This window comes from Bactrocera neohumeralis, chromosome 6 (assembly GCF_024586455.1).
Source record: "Bactrocera neohumeralis isolate Rockhampton chromosome 6, APGP_CSIRO_Bneo_wtdbg2-racon-allhic-juicebox.fasta_v2, whole genome shotgun sequence".
Taxonomy (NCBI): Eukaryota; Metazoa; Arthropoda; class Insecta; order Diptera; family Tephritidae; genus Bactrocera; species Bactrocera neohumeralis.
This window is the reverse complement of record NC_065923.1, coordinates 77,443,386-77,465,249: the sequence shown is the minus strand read 5'-3', so window position 1 is coordinate 77,465,249 and position 21,864 is coordinate 77,443,386. Positions and strand designations below refer to the sequence as shown.

General features: G+C 28.7%; 1 protein-coding gene across 6 annotated transcripts in view; it reads right to left on the bottom strand.

Annotated features, from left to right (window-relative positions):
* LOC126763090 (uncharacterized) overlaps window positions 1–21,864 on the bottom strand; it is a 281,618-nt gene that overhangs the window by 252,230 nt on the left and 7,524 nt on the right. For all 6 annotated transcript variants that reach the window (XR_007667554.1, XR_007667553.1, XM_050480291.1 and 3 more), the window contains exon 2: window positions 21,252–21,712. Coding sequence is in view for 3 of the 6 variants with exons in the window: in XM_050480289.1 (XP_050336246.1) it covers window positions 21,252–21,315 (64 nt within the window). In the remaining 3 variants the exon portion in view is untranslated. The remainder of the gene's footprint in view (window positions 1–21,251; window positions 21,713–21,864) is intronic.

Sequence of the window (21,864 nt, the reverse complement as noted above, 5' to 3'; positions counted from 1 at the left end):
AATTAAATAATTTAATTAAATTTATTTTTTATAATTAATTAATTGCTAAAATTCAGTTAATTCGATTTAAATTTAATAGAAAATTAATTAATTTATATTTCTTAATTTGTTTTTAATTTAATTTAAAAGCTCAAATTATTATTTTTTCGTAAAATATTTAATTGGAAATTTAATTTTTAAATATAATTTTTGTAATTTTTTCTATATATATTTTTATAATTAATTAGTAGCCCAAATTCAATTAATTTAATTTAATAAATTATCTAATTTTAATTAAATTATTTTTAATTTAATTCAATAATTCAAATAATTTTTTATATAACAAACTAATTGATTCAAAAATATTTTGATTTTAAAATATAATTTTATAATTTTTGTTATTTTTTCTATATATATTTATGATTTATTAATTGCTAAAATTGAACAAACTTAATTTAAATTTAGTGTAAAATTAATTTATTAATATAACTTATTTTTTTTAAATTTAATTCAAAAACTAAAGTTATTATTTTTCGCAAAAAATTAAAATAATTAATTATTTAATAAAAAAATTATATTATCTTATAAAAAATTAAATGAATTAATTGCATTTAATTTAATTTTTAAACGAACTTAAAATTAATAATTTAATTAAATAATTCAATTTAAATTGGATTTAAACTTTTAATTTTTGCAATTGATTAATAAATATATAAAAAATAATACTTAATTAATTGCCAAAAATTAAATTTAAATTTAATATAGAATTAGTTAATTAACTCAAAATATTCTAAAAAGAATTAATTTATTCAAAAAAATTTTGATTTTAAAATACAATTTAATTATTATTGTTATTTTTTCTATTTATTCCTCTTTTACCCAGTATACCAAAACAATTTCATACAAAAATAATTTTGTGAAAAAATATTAAAGTATTAAAGTAAAGTATTATATATAAAACTTTTCTACGATTTTTTAAAGCTTTTTATATAATATCTATACACTGGTCTTGTCTACTAATGATTATTTCATTCTTGCATAAAGAAATTACACTCATTATAAGGTGGAATATTCATTCCATTGCACAAACTGAAAAACTAAAACCAAAACACCAAACAAAAATAACATTAATCTGTGCCATATTCGAGTATTAGAGAAATCAAAGTACAAACAATAGACTTTATCAATAATCAACATTACGACATGCCATAAAAAGATTAAGCAATATGCTCCAACTAAAACCAAATTATTCAATACGTTTTTGGTAAATTACTCATATATTTGTCAACATAGCACATATCTACACATATTCACCACTTTTTGATAATTATTTGGAAATTGTTTATGGTTTTAAATCACAGATGTAATCGTTGCAGAGCAAACTTTTCTAATTTACAGGTTTTTTTATAGGCAATATGCTGTGTTCGTACGTAAGAAAGCAATCTCCATGGCTATTAATAAATAGGCTGGAACTTATATGCATTACTTTTGCTTTATCGGTTGCATTTACTGTTTACTATAATATACTACTTAATAATTTATTGCGCCATTTAAGTGAGTTACTTTTGAAACTCCTGCGCTTTCACGCATATTTCTAGAAAATTTATGAGGTCTTATAAATACTGATTGTTTACTTTCAATACTTTTATGAACCAGGTTGATCACGTTTCACAGTTAAGCAATTGCGAATGATTCGATGTTTAAGTAAAACATAACATCCCAGGATTTTTATACCAATCAAATGTCTGTTTCTTAACTGGTTTTTTAATTGATTTTTTAACTGATATTTTTACTGTTTTAATTGATTTTTGAACTAACTTTTCAACTGATTTTTTAACTGATGTTTAACCGATTTTTGACTGTTTTCAGAACTGACTTTTGAACTGAGGTTTAACTGATTTTTGACTGCTTTTTTAACTGATTTTTGAACCGACTTTTGAACTGATATTAAACAATTTTTTTAACAAATTTTTAACTGACTTTTTAACAGATTTGTTGACTGATACTGCAATTAGCATTAACATATTGAGAACAAATTTGCGAAATATGCATCTTTACGTTACCTACACTCACACATAAGTATATAGGTATATACTATCTTTATGTACAAATTTTTTTTAACATATATATATACTATAGGTTTATGTATAATCCAAACATAACATATGTTATATTCTTATATGCCGCTTAAGAATTTCGATTGATTCGCCCATACTCTGTACCCATATATTAAAACATAACATAATATTATCTTATCATAGTCTTAAAATTTCTCAAGGTGCACCGACCTTCTGCACGCATGGCGATTAAAATAATGGGGGCATGCCAAAAATATATAAAGTATAAATGATTACCAATTCGTTAGTTTTAAGCAACTAATTGATAATGCTTGATTAGTAAAGCATTGCTAACGTCAAAGCAAATATGAGTAGGAAGAAATATTTTTTAATATTCAGCAATTCGATAAGCTCTGTATATTTGTGTATAAAAACCAATTTGAAATTTTTTCCGTCTTTGCTTTATAAACTTTTCTCATTCAAAAATATTTTAAAATATTTTTTTTCGGTATTTTAGCATAAAATTATAGTTATAGGTATATGACTTGGCTAAATGCGCAGGTATGTGTACGCACTAAATGTCAGTACTCCTAAAAGTAGGCTATTTATTATTTCTCTGCGTTAAGTATATGTCGAAAATATAAAAACTGACCATTCGTGGGATTGAAATCAACTTGCTATACAAAATATAAACAGTAGAGGCTGAAAAGCATAAGAAAAATCAATCGCGTTCGGCTGCATTTTTACTATCAAAAACTAGTACTTAGTCTATATTATGAAAGAATATACATATGTATGTATATAAAGTTGAGTGCTACAATAGGTATGTGTCTTGGCTTTTGCACTCGGCAATTTCATCGATGATTCACACCATATTTTAGGCTTTAAATTAATATAGTTAGATTATATGATAGCTATAGATATTAGTGATACTTAATAAACTTCAAGCTGCACTATAATCCAAAAATAAAGCAAATGATATATATATTTATCAATATTATGTCATGTCAAGCCATTAACAAAGCTTATGAATAAACCCAAAGTTTTCAAAGTTTATTTTGCAATTTAATAAACAACTTTCAGTGCTTGTTGCCTCTTCACTAAAGTAATCAAAGTCCAACTGCTATGCCAAAACAAGAACACGAAAATATATATACATATAAATATTCATATATTCATTGTTATGTATAAAAATACCTATAGTAAGGCGCAAAGCTTGACAATCGTAGAAATTATTAAATAAATAAGTGAAGTGTAACAAGAAAATTTATTGTTATTAAATGCCAAAGCCAACACTCCAAGTGCGTAAACAGCGATAAAATTTACTATAAATAAGCAGATAGTAAATATGAGGAAGCGAACGTGCTATTGAGCGACTCCAGTGATGACAAAAGTAAGGCGAGGAGTCGGCTGGAAAGATGAGTAGCAGAAGTTGATTGCAAAATCAATAGGAAAAAACTTTTAAAGTGGTGACAAGAAGGAAGTTGTTAATAAATTTAAAACAATGTTTAATAAATAAATACTTGAAAACTTTAAATACAAAGAAAAAACGAAATAAATTTCGATAATTTAATGAAAATTAATTCAAATAAGATAAAGTTGACATTTCACACTTGATTTAGATCATTCAGTTTGTATGGCAGCTATATGCTAAATTTTGTGTAAAATTTGTGAAAATACTTTTTCAAATAAAGAAGTTATCCTTATAAGGACTAGAGTTCGATAAATCAGTTTTTATGGCAGCTATATGATATTGTGGTCCGATATTGCCGTTTCCGACAAATAAGTAACTTCTTGAGAAGAAAAGGACGTGTGCAGAAATTCTGATCGATAACTCAAAAAACTGAGAGACTTGTTCGCGTATATACAGACGGTTAGACAGAAGCACATAGTGACACAGCTTGTCACACTGATCATTATATTATAGGAAATGATTTATTAATTTCAAATATATCTAGGTTTAAAAAATATAAAATAAAACTGAATTGTGAAAAAACACCAAAAAAAATGTTTTTGCTACTTCTTTTTAACAACAATATTCTATAATGTCTTCTAAAGGTTTCGAAAAGCAATACCAAACGCAAACTGATAACAATAAAACATAAACTGATGCTCACGTAACAAAATAGCAAACAATTTCAAAAGGCTATAAACACACGTGTGTAAATATCGTAGACTTTGAACGAGAAGAATATGCCGAGGACGTCATGTTTGAAGTGAATGTTTACAAGCCGTTCAAGTGGGGGTTAATTGTTCAGGAGGTGATTTATCTGAATTACTGAGAGTAAAGTTAGCGCATTTTGAGATGGAGAGAAAATAAATATTACATATGATACTCCTGGAGGCATATTACTCCAGGATATATTTTAAAGAATCATTAACGCTTACTTCAAGCAATGTCATCTAAATACTCAACAAGCAGTCTATCATCGTCCAAGGATGGGTATTTTATTGACAGAGAAACATAACCTCAATATTTTCAATTTGATATATATATAAATATATTCATATACATATTTCTAGTACTTTCCATTTCAATATTCAGTAATTTAAGGAACTATATAATCTGTAGGGCGATTACACTTAATTCAACCAAAATTTTCTGAAACCTCTACACAACACCTCAACCTCTCAACATGACTTCGTTGCTTTCAGGGAAAATTGTATTCACATATTAAGCTAACTTCTTTTACTTTGCGGTATGCTAACGGCGCTTCAACTGTAATGGCACATAACCTCAATATTTTCAAGGCAAATTTAATTCACATATTAAGCCAAATTCTCGTAATTTCCGCTATGATAACGGCACTTCAATATTTTCAGGGCAAATTTGATTTACATATTAAGAAAATGTCTTGTACATACTTTCCGGTATGATAAATGGATTTTCAACTTTAATGAACTTTTGCAAAATTATTGTAAAAAAAATTAGAGTTCTCTTTTAAAGTTCTCCTCAAAACTAGCTTGGAACAAATCATTCCATAAGAAGGTATTCTATTGACTTTGGACAAGTTGTTCTGTTCATATATTAACTCAGTTTCTATGCCACTTCAGGAATCTTCAGCTTTATTATAGTTTTGAATGATTTTTGTATCAAAATTGGACTGCTCTAGTAGAGGTCTTTCCATAATTGCTTGGAACAAATTGTAGTATGAGTTGCTGGTTTGGAATTCTCCTTCAAAGGTCTCATAAAAATTGGCTAGGGCAGCTTGTTCTATGATTTCTTTGATCTTGGTAAAATTGCCTCGAACAGCTTGTTTATTAGAGCTTGGCTTATTTGGTTATGTGTCTCTTTCAAAGGTCTTCTAAAAATTGGCTTGGATCAACTTCTTCTATGAGTTCTTTGATTTGGGTACTCAATCTTGGTAATATTGCCTCGAACAACTTCTCTTTTAGTTCCCAGCTCATTTGGTAGTGTGTCGCAAAATATAGTCATTTTATAATCTACAAATAACTATGTTATGCGAAATGTTCTCGCATCTGGAAAAAATTTTCTTGAACATTAATGATATTTTTTTCGACTTTCTTCAAGCAGAATTATAATTAAACATTTTGTCCGTGCATTCTAAGTTTCTCAAAACATATTTTGTATTCAAGTAAAAGCCATACATCACAATTTTACTTTATTCTCACAAACTTTTGTTGTTCCTCAGCTTTATGGTAGGTGTTCCCCCAGCCAAGTTAAAGCTATCTCTATACGTTTGCTTAGGTACGTTTTTGTCACTTCAGTTTAATTTGTATTTCAGAATTTATGATTTGTTTACATTCTTACATTGTATGCTCTTTGATTGTCATAATTTCGTTATCTTCCAGCTTGTCTAGGAAATTTTCGAGAGATTATTTGTAGTTTATAGTTTTTTGCTGTTTCATTTTCACCTTCAATTGCGCGACACATTGTCTTTGTGTACACATCTGATGCGTATGTATGTATGTCGTGATGTGTAAATAAATTTACATAGTTACTCAATGTTAACAATGTTGTAATTTGTAATTACTTTTGGCATTGAAAAAGTACATAAATGTGTGTAGTAATATAGACCTTCAAGTAAACTCGCTTATATTTGGACTAAAAAGTAGTAAAATGTAGATGAGCAGTTCACGCAGTTTTTGAGATATCGGTCTGAAATTTTGCACACGTTCTTTATTTTTCAAGATATATGTTATTTTTTCGGAATCGCTTTTATTGGACTACTATAGCATATAGCTGTCATACAAACTGATCTATCAGAAACAAGTTTTTCTAAGGAAAACTCTTTTATTCGACAAGATATCTGCATGAGATTTGGCACGGATCGTTAGCCATAGCATTGCTATAACGTCCGAAGATGTTGTTCAGATCGGACCACTATAGCATATAGCTGCCATACAAACTGACCCGTCAGATTCAAGCTTTTCCAAGGAAAATTTTTTTGTCTTACAAGATATCGTCACGATATTAGGCATAGATCATTTTTGAAAGCATTGCTACAAAGTCCGAAAATATTTTTCAGATCGGACCACTATAGCATATATCTGCCATACAAAATAAACGTTCAAAAGCAAGATACGAATTTTTTATACCCTTTTATGCCATATGCAATGCACCTGTGAAGGGTATACAAATAGTTTCATGTTTTCTTACTAAAACTAACAACAAAAAAAACACGATTATGTCAAAGGCCTCTCATACATCAAACCGTCTGGCTGCCTATCTCGTTTAGTTAGTTTAGAAAAAAAAATGGTTTTTGATAAAAATTATAACTTTTTTTTCAAATATTTGTTACAAAAACTATAGCATTGGATGTCTGCAAGTTATTTTAATTTCAATCAATCAGCTTAAGTGATAAATTAGTCAAATTTGACAAGCGCCAAGTACACATATGCTAACATGACTGCTACGCATGCAAATATTAAAAAAATATTAATAAAAAAACTACACTTGACGGATGACGTACAAAATAGCGACAAATGGCCAGACATAAGCTATGTTAATAACATATGCAAAAAATAATTATGTATCATATCTATAAGTGCGCCCTTCAGCCACCAAATGGCAATGCCCCAAATTTTGTTTGTCACTGGAAGGGAATTTCAGCGCGATATGTGATCTTTAGGTGTGCGAAGGCAAATAAAATAAAAATATCTGCAAATATGCAGTGTTAATTAGATTATATATATATCCCATTTGCAATTTAATTACATTTTGCGCGAGCTGTTACATATATGTACACACATACATTCATGCATAAAAGGAATGTTCACACATACTGCGCAGATAGCCCTAACCTTGAAATGTGCTATCTCTACTATTTGTTTTACACCACTTTATTTACTTAACTTTCTTTGAAAGCGTCTTTTGACATTTTTGTTTATCATAAAAGTTGATAAGAATACGGCGAGAGCAGTGAGGCGTGCAACAATATGTCTATAGTAAAATATTTTTGTCGCTGTATAAATAGAGAAAGCGAGATATTGAGAGAATTGGATTTATTTGGTAAAGAGAGGCGATAAAAACAAGAATGCAATAAAAGTTTTAACTATTAAAGTGGGTGTTGGCTGCTGTTGAACAAAAATATACATACATATATTGAAAGTGAAAAGGTGAAGTGAGAACCAAAAATTTACAAATTTAATTACGGAAAAAATTTATTTTAATTAAACATTTTTTTTGGTTACAGCTTGCGTTCGGTGCACCAGTCAAGGTATTTTCCTACTATCAAAAGTAGTTTTAGTTCACCAAACATTGGCACAGTAGCGAATAAAACAAATAACTGGTATAAAATACTGGGAAAGGTATAATCAAATAAATATAGGTTAACGAGTGGTTATAACAATCTAATAAGGCAATTACATACTAGCTGTTCTTTTTGGAAGAATAGCGAATAGAACAAAAATTTAGAAGAGTGACGAATAGAACAAATAACTGGTATAAAATACTGAGAAAGGTTTAATTGGAATAAAATACTAAAATGACAACGATTCAACATGGAACCATATACCAGCTGTTAACTTTTGAAGAGTAGCAAATAAAACCAAAATTTAGTAGATGGGCGAATAGAACAAATAACTGGTATAAAATACTGAGAAAGACATAAAAAAATTAAGCTAGAACGACAAACGGTCATATCAATCAACCATATACCAGCTGTTAATTTTTGCAGAGTAGAGAATCGAACAAACGACTGGTTTAAAAATGAGGTAAAAAAAGTTATACCACTACACAACGCTAAAATGTGTGAAATTGTGTATGCTATTGAAAGCATTTGATATTGACACAACACAGCGATAGAGATATGTCAAATCGAAAACGGCTATATATATATGAACATATGTATATCTATACTAAATTCTATTTTGTTGCTATATAAGATTTTTCACTAACAATGGAAACAATTTCTCCAAATAGAAAAAATAGGAAAAACAAGCTAATTTTTAAACTACTCTGTTCAAAGACTCCAATAGTTCTGAAATTGCAAACTTAAAATATTAAGTGTGAATCGAACAATATGAACTGGCATAAATCGCATAAACTGGTATAAGGAAATGGTAAGAAATTCCAAGATAAAATGGAACATTTAATAGTTTTGACTTTCTTTTTGCACAAACAGTTTTTGAGAGCCGAGCTGCGAATCGAACAAGCAACTGGTATAAAATGTAGGAACTGGTATAAGTAAATATTGAAATTAAATTTTAAACATAACTGATTTTCACATCCATAATTTTTGCATTATAGCTAAAATATTATGTGTACGTCGAACAACCAACTGGTATGTTCGCCAAAAGTTAGCTCAGATATTTTAAATACCTGAAATAGAGCGCTGGTGCTAATTTGTGCAGTTTAACATATTTCTAAGACAACTTTTTTAAAACACAGAACGATTTTCTATAAATAAAAGTTTCTCGTGTGCATTTGCATCAACTAAGAGATTCTTCTATGTACTTATTCTACGACGAACTTGAAAGATAAATTAATTTTATGAAACAATTTTCCGCGTAGAAATATTTTCGAGGTTGGAAATTGCCTGCCGAATGATGACTAAAGCTTCGAAGTGGGTTTTAACTCAGTTAAAAGTTTTTCCTTAGAATTTGATAATCTAATATATATGGTATGACGATAAGATAAATTCCTTTACATATATATTTAAGTCGTTATTGGGTAGAAAAAATATATGTATATGTACTATATATAGGTACATATATTTAAATAAATATTAACAGTTTTCAATACGCCATCCTCTCTGACAAGTGTTGAACACCTTTGCCCTACATACCAATGACACTCACACATATCCGTCAAAAGATGAGTAACCACTCACACCGGGCACACATTGTGTAATATATCACCTACGTAACCCACCTCACTCATCACCTCATAGTACTCTCCTCAGCTGTTCCTTCACTGCAGTGAAACTGATAGCTCATTTAAGCGGAGTTAATGCAAAGAATTGTTTGAATTGCAAATAAATGCAAAAAATAAAAGGAGAGGAAAAATTTATTGCCATAGAAAATGAAATTCTGGAGCATTCATCACGTCGTTGGAATGCGGCACAAATGTGTACTTTATTTTTATACAAATTATTCAAGTACGTAAATATCGGTTTTGCATTTTTTGCAATGGAATGTGCTGCTTCACGTGTATACTTTTCGAAATGCCAATTAAATTAGTAACAGATACAGCTAATACTGTGGTATTTGGAGAAAATTGAGAATATATTTATATAGAAAATTCAGAACAGGATTGATATGACCTAGGAATACTGTATAAACTGGTACGAGGGCTGCTATATATATTCTGGCCTAGGGCAACACTAAGTGTTGCCAGGTGCAATCTGACATTTCCATTGGAAAGTTTGACATTTTTTAGCATAACATCACTCAGCACGTTTTGTCATTTAATCGTGAATTGTTTTATTTACAGGGAATTAAAAAATTAATCTCGGCCAAAAAATGGAATTAACTCGTGAACATTTTCGTGCAATAATTTTTCAAAACTTTCGACGTGGATTATGACGACAAGAGTGCATCGATGAACTAAAATCTTTGTATGGCTATGAAGCACCATCCTATAGCACTGTGAAAAACTGGTACAACGAATTCAATCGTGGCCGACGCTCGCTCAAAGACGAATTCCGTGAAGGTCGTCCAAAAACAGCCGTTGTGGCAGAAAACATCGATGCCGTACGTGAACTGATAATACAAGACCGTCATGTAACATATCTTTTTAGATAGAGGCATGCCTATGCATTTCTTTATTAAAGCATAAATTCGATATTTTTAATAATGTATGAACATATTGCTGGCAACGTAAAAAAATTATTGTTCTCGTTGGATCCAAACGCACATATTTTTTGTAAGAAAAAATGTTTAAGTAATTTAAGTGAGCAGAGTAAAAGTTCTTCAAGCGCGACCGGAAGGAAGCAAGTTTGCGATAAAGTTGGCACAAAAATAGTTTTTGCAAAATTCACACATTAAATTGCTATAAAATAGCACTAAATATTTTTAAGTAGCAATGCAAAGCACATAAATATAAAGTAGGTGATTAGTTCTAAGAAAATTTAGATTAAATTGTTGCTACATGCAAAGTTTTTTGCTTCCAATTTAAGCTTTATTTTGGCAATGTCGCGAAATCACACAGCATAAGACAGGAAGTTGGCAAAGGAAAGCAAAAATACAAGTAGAAAACAGAAGTATAAAAAAAGAACATTTACATATGTGTATTTAATTAATCTTCGCTTGTGCCGCTGTTTCTAACTCGTACGCTTTAGCTAAGCTTTCGATGTGATTATGTGCTTCGTTGTAGCGGCAAAATGAGTGTCGATAAAAACGCCGGTTATGAGATTTGTAGCAAATTTGTGTGTCATAATTTTTGTGATATGCAAATTTATATATTATATATGTATATCAAATTTAATTCTTATGTTTGGCGATTTTTTTTCACATGTTTATTTCGGTCTGAGGTTAATGAACGCCGTCGTTCGAAAGCTATTAGGTTGTTGATTAGCGAACATCGACACATTTTTTTCAAACTTTCTGAGAAAACAGAAGGAAGTGAGATAATTTTTTTTAAGTTTTTCTTTTTTTGGTAAGAAGCTCAAAAAATATTCCTTTGCAAACAGAAAATTCTGAATACTAAAAGTAGTCGAACACAGTAATTTGAATAACTTTCTTAATGTAGTGTTAATACTAGGCTAGTCTCCATAACTCGACAACAGAAGTCTTTTTAATAAAACTTATTTTTAAATTTGAACAAAAATTAACATAAAGAAATGGCGAAACGAGCAAACACCGTTTTGGTATAATGGCATATATTGGCAACATTATTGAATTTGGTTAAATTGCTATCATATGCAACAATTTTCATAGCAAAATTAAAATATAAAATGCGAACAAACAACTGGTATAAAACGCTTAAACTGGTATAATTAAATTTTGAATTTAACTGGTTGACTTTACCTTGCCTTTCACATACAAAACCATATTTTTTTATTAATTATTATAACACTTACTAACTTGAATTCGAACAAACAGCTGCTGTAAAACTCATAGACTAAAATAACTAATAAACTGGTTGAAAATTCTTTTAACTTCATAATAAAATCTATAAATCGCATAAACTGGTTTAAGTGAATGTTAGATTTAACTGATTAACTTAATTTTTGCTGCTACGTAAAACTTTTTTGTAACAGAGCTGTTATATTAGGAGCGATCGAATAAATAATTGGTATAAATTGCATAAACTTGTATAAGAAAACATTACATGCAGCAGAATAAATTTGCCTTCTTTTTTTATTATAAAAGTTTTTCATAGCAAAGCTAAAAACCTAAGTTTGAATCAAACAAACAGCTGGTATAAAAGGCATAAATTGATATAACTAAATTTTAAAATATACTAGTTGAAAATTCGTTTGATTTTCATAGCAAATCTTTATAGCAAATTAAATTGTTGACCATTTTTTATATTAGGGGCGAATCGAACAAAAAACTGGCATAAATGGCATAAACTGGTATAAGTGAAAGTTAGATACAACTAAATAACTTTAGTTTTGCATTTACTTAAAACCTTTTGGTAGCAGAGCAGTTATATTAAGAGTGGTATAAACAAAAAAGTGGTATCAATCGCATAAACTGGTATAAGTATATATTAATTACAATTGTTATTAAAGTTATTATATTTGCTCTTTCATGCAATATTTTTAAGAGCTTAACTGAAATACCTATTAAATGTAAATTAATCCAAAAATTGATATAAATCGCAAAGATTGTTATAAGTGAATGTAAGGTGTGAGATGTAATGGAATAATTTTGTTTTTGTTTCCACATAGAAAATTTCTATTAGAAGAGTTATGATATATATACGAGCCTTACAAGCAACTGGCATAAATCACAAAACTGGTATAAACTAGTTTAAGGAAAAAATTAATTTATTTGAATAAGTTTTGTTTTAGCCTACAACCAACTGGAGTAAATCGCAAAACTGGTATAAACTGGTATAAGATAAAAAATTAATTCAATAGCAAACACAAACTTATTTTAGCTTTCATACGCAACATTTTTGTCATCAAACATAACGGACAGCGAAGTGGTGCATCGATGACGGCTAATATAACATATTTCTTAGAAGACAACAACTGACTTGCGTCTTCATAAAGGTTGGTGTGTTCAAAAGTCAAATATTTTATTTTGTACACATTTCTACTCAGTTCTATGTTAGTACAACTCTAATCGAGTAACCTCATCCAAATTAAATACATCCCTGAACGTGTTAAACTATAATTTAACATAATGCCATTAAAACAGCAATAATACAGATTAACAAATCGGAAATTAAAAATGAAAATGACATCAAAATTTAATTTAAGTGCGAACTGATAAGACGGCTAAACCGACGATTAATCAGCTTTATGTCATTTGGAATGTAATCGCATATATATGTCATATTTATTTTTGGCGTACTTTTTGCTATTGGTTTTAGATTTGAAATATTTCGAGCGGTTTTAGTGTTTTTTGTTAATTTTTTTATTTCATTGTATGTTTGTTTTTATGACCGGTAATGGTGACAAAAGCGTGACACATACAAAGCTGGCAGATGAGGCTTCTTTCGCGAAGCAGCACACGTTTATGTTGTATGTATGTATGCATTTTAATGAACTTTTATGTGTATTTTATGTTATACAACCGTGTTGCACGTGAAGTCATATTTTACGAATTCAATATATACTGTTGCCAATATATGTTGTTTATATCAAATGGATGTTTGTTTGTTTCGATATTTCTTTCTTATGCTTTTTGTGCATATTTAATAACCAATTTTCCTAAAGAGACTAATGTTGTCGATTTAGAAGGCTTAACTTTAGTATTAATACATCATTAAAAACGTTATGAGTATAATTTTATTTTTTTAAAAAACTTATTAATTTTAATTGTCACATTCTTGTTGAAATTGATTTTTTTTTGGTTTTTGTAAAATAAATTTTTTATTTATTTTTTTTTTTTTAATTTTTTTTGTAAAATTTATTTTTATTTTTAATGTAATTGATTTATTTTTAGTGATTTATTTTCTTTTTGTTTTAATTTTTATTGTAATTTATTTATTTAATTTTTTTTTAATTAATTTTTTACTTTTTATTTTTTTCTGTTAAATTTATTTTTATTTTTAGTGCCATTTTTTTGCATATTTTTATTTTTTATTTTAATTATATTTAATGAATTTTTTACTTTTGGGTTTTTTGTAAAAATTCTTTTTATTCTTATTGTATTATATTTATTTTTTTGTATACCTTTCTTTGATTTATATTTACTTTTTCTATTTTATAAAATTTATTTATTTTTTGTATATTTTTATTTCATATAATATTTCTTTGTAGTGAATTTTTTAATTATTTTTGTGAAATTTGTTTTAATTTTTATCGTAATTTATTTATTTATTTTTTGTTATTTAATTTTTTTAGTCAATTTTACACTTGTTTTTTTTTGTAAAATTTATTTTTATTTTTAGTGTAATTTATTTTTTTGTATATTTTTATTTTTTATTTTAATTATATTTAATGATTTTTTTTTTACTTTTGGGTTTTTTTGTAAAAATTATTTTCATAGTAATGTATTTATTTTTTTGTATATCTTTATTTTATTTATTTTTACTTTTTTTTATTTTATAAAATTTATTTACTTTTTGCATATTTTTGTTTTCTTTTTAATTTATTTTTAGGGAATCTTTGTCTTTTTGTTTTGTGAAATTTGTTTTAATTTTTATTGTAATTTATTGATTTTTTGTATATTTGTATTTTTGTATTTTTATTATAATTAGTGAATATTTTTATTGTTTGTTATTTTTGTTTTTAATTTCTTTTTATTATTATTGTAATTTATTTTTTATTATAACTATTGAATATTTTTATTTTTTCTTATTTTTAAATTTATTTTTAGTTTGTATATTTTAATTTTTAATTTATGTATTTTAGTGATTTTTTTCTGTTTTGCAAAATTTATTTTTATTTTTGTAATTTATTTACTTTTTATATATTTTTATTTTGTATTTTAACATTTTAATATTTTTGTTATTATTTTTATTTATTTTTTTTTCATAATGTCGCCGGGTACATTGATACATTTTTTATATATTTCTATCCCATATATATACCATATATGTGTGTCTGTTATTAAGTATGCGTAGTTATAAATATTTATTATTAATATCTTTGTATTTGCGGCTCATGATATTGTTTTTTTTATTCTTTTATATTGGATCTCTTTCTGCCGCTTGGCATCTTTTCACTTTGAAAGTTATCTGTGCGTCAATAAAATGTTTTCATTAAACCATTTATGACACTTAATGCCTTTTATGATTTTTATGACACAATATCAAAGCTTCTTTGGTCAAAGTGGTTTAAAGTTGAATTTTTATGGAAGCTGTTTTTATGATCTGTTGAAATCTATAAACGCAAATCATATCAACAAAGTAAAAGGTTATTAGTTGAGTGTTTATATATATATTTTTTTTGTTATTTTTATATTTTTTTATGTTTTTATGTTTTTATATTTTTAATATTTTTTTCATATTTTTTATAGTTTTATTGTCTGATAATGAATAAAAATTGAGTGCTAAAAGCTTATATTAACATTTTTAATTTTATTTGTGAGACAAAACCACCGACTTCCATTTATGAGGTCTTATTTTCCATATGTAGCCGACAACACATCGCAACTCCATGGGTTTTTTAATTTTAGGAAAAAATGCATATAAAAATGCAACCATATTTCCTTAAGAAAAAGCATTTTTTTTAATCCATATGCTAGAATGGCACTAAAAGGTGTTTGCTTGGTCTGTGTTCAGACAGGACAATTTTTAATGTGTCGACACGGCAAAGTATGTACCAAAAGGTGTGATATGGAAAGAGATATACATTTTGACTTTTACTTAGGCAAGACACTTTATGGACTTATTGATCTCAGTTAGATTTTCAGATATGGCTTAACGGAATTCTTTCTGCATTCGGCGTTCAAATATCAACTAAGAGGTAGGCAATTGGGTATGGGAAAGGAATTTATGAAGATAACAGAAATTAGCTATGTACATATATCTAGCATTAACCATTTAGACTTACTCAAAATTATTCAATATTCAATATATAATTATATCTAACCGGTCTATGTTGCAAGCATGTGTTCACTTGTAAAATTATTATAAATTAATCTTCCTTTACTTATACCTAATTTCTATAAATATGTAAATATTACCATATTCCTAATTAGGCTTCTGAATCATACTGCACTATATGACCCTTTCATATATTTTCCAACATAATTTCAATATTGTTTTCATGTGCAACGAACTTAAGCGCTGCATGCGTAACAAATTCTATTTTTAACTGGGCTGCTTCCCTAGGCATAAGTGATTTACTGAATACCTAACCACATACATAGAAGAATTCATACATCTGTTCTCGAGTACTTGCCACTCATGCAATCGTGAGGGCATTTATCATATATACGCACTTAATCAGATGCGTCAAGAGTGATTCATACCCAGCCAAGGAAATATTGAATGATAGCAAATACAAAATTAAAAAATTTCAAATTAAAAAACGGAGTAAATACAGTGTTCCTTCGTATTAAATAATTATTATATTGACAGCGATTTATTGGCTGCATTAAGAGGACTTTTCAAATACAATTTAAAGATATTTGAGTTGAAAATGTTACTTCAGCACACAAATCCAAGGATTGTACTCAGGAAATTGCATATTTGTTGTCATCTAAAAACAAAAGTAGAGGTTATTCCAAAAAGAGAGAGTGTAGAGACTCAGAGGTTTTCGCAGCTAAAACAAAACGAATAGTTGGTCTTAATTAACAAGTGCCTATCGTTGAATATCCGAACCACACAGGGAAAGGTAATTTAAGACAATTTATCTCTGCAAGTGTTCTAAATTGTGTGCTAACAGTTGAGTTTATTTAGCTTTGTATTTGTATATTTAACTCTGTGAAGATGACATATAATAACTAATGAAAATGAATGGCCTGCAGACAGTACTTTACTACCTAAAATAATATAGAGTGTATTGAGACTCAATAAGGCTGGTAAACAGCAGAGATTATATTTTGATCACATAGCTTAAGATGTCAGATTGACAAAAAAATATGCAGAAGACACATGAACCAAGAACTTGAAAACATATTTTTGAAATAATTTGTTTTCAACCGGACGGCGCCACTTCCCACACATCGCAACAATCAATGGATTTATTGAGAGAACAATTCAGTGAGCAGATAATTTCACGTTTTGGGTCGGTCGATTGACCACCAACATCGTGTGATATCACACCGTTAGACTTTTTCCTGTGGGAAATGTAAAGTCTAAAGTCTATGCGGACAATCCCGCTTCGATTCAGCCCTTGGAGCAAAACATCACGAGTGTCATTCGGCAGTTACCAGTCGAAACGCTTGAACGAGTCATCGAAAATTGGACTCAACGGATGGACCATCTGAGACGTAGCCGCGGCCAACATTTGAAAGAGATAATACAAATAAATGCCAAAGAATATTCTTTCAAATGATGATAAACATTCCCCATAAAATTTGAATTTTCTGTGTATCTAGCTGCTACCAGCTGCTTAAAAAAATGTTTCGTTTTCAGAATTTTATTATTTCGTAAACCTAACCGTTTAAAAGATACTAACGGTTAAAATTTGTTTTGTCTTAAAGAAATACATTTTTTTCTCTAGTGAATAAATCATTATCAAAATTAGTTTTTTTAACTGTAAAGCTCAGCCTTGTAGGAAATTTTCGGTCTTAAGCTTGGGTGCAGCCAAGAAAAGGTTTTTTTAATTATGCGTTTGTATATTTTTCGAAAACCATTTTCAAACATTTATGTATTGGTTTGGATTTCGAATTTTTTTTCGAAATTCTTTTTGAAATATTTATATATTGTTTGGAATTTCCAATTTTTTTAATCATTTTCACACATAAATATATGAATATGTTTATTCGAATTTCGACTTTTTTTTTGAAAACCATTCTTAAAAATTTAAATAATGATTCGAATTTTGAATTTTTCGCAAACCGTTTTCATACATTTATATATTGATTCGAATTTCGAAATTTTTTCGAAAATTATTTTCAAACCTTTACATATGGTTCGAATTTCGAATTTTTTTCGAAAACCATTTTCAAACATTGGTTGGAATTTCAAATTTCTTTTAAAACCATTTTCAAACATTTATGTATTGATTTGGATTTCGAATTTTATTTTTAAAAATCATTTTCACACATAGTAAATGTATGACCATTCTGCATGCCGTTCTGAAAAATTTAAATATTGATTCGAATTTTGTTTTCAAACATTTATATATTGGTTGGAATTTCGAATTTTTTTCTAAAGCCATTTTAAAAAAATTAAATATTGGTTCGAATTTCGAATTTTTTTTCGAAACTCATTTCCAAACATTTATACAAAAGTTCGAATTTTGCTTCGAAAACCATTTTCAAACATTTACATACATATATGTTGGTTCGAGTTTCGAATTTTTTTTCGAAAACCAATTTCAAACATTTTTAAATCGGTTCAAATTCTGTTTTTGAAAACCATTTTCAAGCATTTATTATTGATTCGAATTTCGCACATAACTAAAATTTCGATAGTAACAACAGCAATGTCGATTTCTTAGGAAATCCAAAGTGAATCATGCGTTATGCATTTTCGATACGATAAAAAAATACTCAAAAAAGCAATAATGACGTCACAACGCTAGCGTATATCTTTATGACGCCGCTATCTACTAGCAAATACAAGCATTTTGCAACTTTGCACCAAAACTACAGACAGAAGCCGCTGTTGCTAAACGCAAGTTGTGGACTTTGGAACAGCAGCAGGTGACTGTATGGCAAGAAAACAAAGAAAATGAAACTAAAATCACAAAAAAATTACTTGAAAATGCCAAACTACGATAAATTGTGCGAATTCAAGGCATTATATGTGAAATATGAAAGTCACTATATGATTCACGATGAACGGAGAGTAATTCGTGTTGTTGAAGCGCTAAGAAATTTGCGAAAGTGGTCGAAGGCAAACGCAGAAGAAAAGTTAGGAAAAGTAAATTAAATAATATATCGCGTTAAATGTTGAAATCGGGGCCGAAAAGCAATAAGTATAGACGTATATCATATACATATGTACATATATATAAAAATATACATACAAACTAATATGGCTGTGCATTTGTCGCGCCAAAGTATTGTGGTTTGGTGACACACAAACGCCCACACAAAACAATGAAGTTCAATGTGACTTCTGTGTGTATACAGTTATGTCTTTACTATATCCACATATATACTATATACTTGTTTATATTTAAGCGCGCAAAAGAACTAATGAAATATTCATAATTTGACGTGCAAAGACAGCAAAGTGAAGCAGCTGAGAGATCACATGCGCACAGCAGTCGTACAAAAAAGCTGCGGCGCGGCAGAAGAGAGAGAAGCTGCGTTCGCATACAAAACATCACGCACAATCACTTATATGCAAACGTATATTTAAAAATTCATACATATATATGTATTTATGTAGCTTTGTATGCTCAAATATAAGTTTAGTCTGAATGCTGCTGTATTTTTATGAATGAATGTGAATGAAACTATAGAAAGTTCACGTTGAAACAAACGCGAAAAAATATATGAATCAGCGCTTGAGAGGTACAAATACATAAATACATGCATACAGGTTTACAGTTGTATAGTCCCAACGGTAGCTGCTTAAATTGTTTTGACTTAGAGAATGAAACGAAAAAAAATCAGCAAAATATTTTGCAAATTTTCTTTTGGTATGCATATAATTAGAGAGAGTTGTTCTACCACTGTCTTTAAATATTTTCTGGAATGTGGTTAGAAGATCGTTCTTTTTAATAAGAAACTCACATTTTCACGTTTTTACTTATTTTTTAGTTCATTTTCGAAACTTGTGCTTAATTTTTAAAACTAAAATTTATAAATGGGTCTTACGAACCCACCCTATGCTGCCTATTGTGGCAGAGAACCATGGAACACCCATCATTGATTTAATAAAAAGTGACACTAAGTATCAAAATACATACGGCTCAACAGCCGTCTTGCGGTCTTTACGAGACTATGTGAGCACAAAGTATTAGTGTTTTACTTCCGCTCCCTTGCACATGATCTTGGCGATCCTGTAAGTCCCTAGGCATTCTATGTGACCCTGATTAATCTATCTATTACGCTTCCTGGAAGGCACTTGTATATATTTAGCCGCTTTCCAGCAGCCATTACAGCTGTTGTCTTCCTGCTTCTAGGAACTTTCTCTGACGCGAACTATTCAGTTTATGCTAAACATTTTCCATTGACGACCAGATGGTCCGTTATATGAGGACTTCACAGATCTTCAGATTTGACTCCACCTGATTTATTTTTATAAGGGATATTTTTGAAACAAAGTTTGCGGCAGCAATCTCCGAACCATTCAGGAGCTCAAGCCAAAACATTCGTGGCAAAATCATCATTACAGCGAAAAAGTAGTGGAAATGCAAAAAAGAAGGGCGATTTTGTTGGATCCAATAGAGGTAGTTAAAATACTGTCTAAGATAAGTAAAAAATACTCAAGCTAGGTTCTATGTTAAGCAAGTGATGGGCGCATTTTATTTGAAAGCGTGAAAACCCGTATTGAAATGATTTGGTAAATTATTAGGAAAAATCGTTTGCAAAATATTTATGTTCGAAGTTGAGACATCAAAAATAAAATATTGAAAATTTGAAATATTTAGATGGAATGATTACACAAATCATTTGAAAAATAAATATGTTGCAAGTTGTGAAATTAAAATGAGAAATGAAAATATTGAAAATTAGACTTTTAAAAAGGTTTAAAAATTCATAAATTTCTTTTTGATATCTCAAATCACGGCATATTTCGAACAACTTGTCAGACCAAAAAGTCATATGCAATCACCAAACTGCTTACATAAATTATCGAAAGTGAAAACGAAAATGTAAATGCGCCAAATGAGTGCAAAAACATTTGGCAGCAGACGGATTATGAATTTAGAAACAGTGACGTCAAAAAAATTAAAAAAAAATAATAAAAAAAATCTTAAAAAAAAACATAAAACCGCTTTACAAAATTTCAAACGCAAAAAGTAAATACAACAAAGAGATTTTCTTTATTTTCATCAGCAGGCAAGGTCGGTCTTCTTGCTGTTTTCGAAACACATGCACATTGGTTAATGCGATTTTGAAATATAAACAAAAGTGAAATTATTGAAATTTTTGAGGCAAATTGAATCACTAACTGCTGCTGTTGTTGTTGTTGTGCAGGCACTAATGAAAATATAATCAAACAGCTCATTAGCGCAGTGCAAGTGAGTACATAAATCGGCTGTATGGGAGTAAATTAATGTGTGTGTGGGTATAAGTCTATGTACGCGTGTGTTTTTTTTTTTAATTTTTTTTCGTTTTGATCTGCGCTGATTTTTCTCACTGACTTGCTCACTCAACAATTGCAAAAGCATTGCTATTTTCGTTGTATTTGCTACTTTTTTCTGCTTGCATAGCTTGACAATGAGGCAAGCGCTAAGTATAAAGATTTAGACCGCATTGCTTAGCAACTCACCTGTTTAACGGTGCGTGCAAGCATACATGCATGAGTGTGTGTGTGTGTGTTTGAGTATTGTTGTTTGTTAAATATTTGTTTCAAACTTTTTATGTACATTTTTTATAACTTTTCTGGGAACATACCTGGTAATACGGCGCCTTTGGTCAGTCCCAGCGACAGCGTAAAAAGCAGCAACACGACGTACATTGTGCTATGGTGAATATGTCGCTGTTGTTGTAGGTGTTGAATGTTGCACGAGATCCTGTGTATTGCCTGGTACTCGTTGAATTACTTTATCTTCAACTAGCTTGCACTTAAATTTTTTTAACACATTGCACACATTTTTTTTTTTTTGCACTTACTTTTGAATTTTTACAGACACCGAAAAATATTTTTTTTTCACTTTTTAATTATTTTTTTCACTTTTTGTTGCACTTTTTCAAATGTTTTGAAATAAATTAAAAAATTATCTTTGTTTTGTAACACTTTTACTTATGTTTTCTTTAAGAAAAATTTTTTTGCAATTAAATTTTTTTTAATTTATGATTTTTTTTTGCAAATTATTCTTACTAACACATCATACTAGGCATAAATATCGAAGCATCTGAAAAAAAAAAATATTTAAATATAGATTTACCATTTTTTATTAAAAAACAAAATTTTTTAAATCATTAAATGATTTAAAAAATTAAACATTTTCACTAAAAAAAATTAAAAATTTTCACCAAAAAAATTAAAAAATTTTCATTAAAAAAT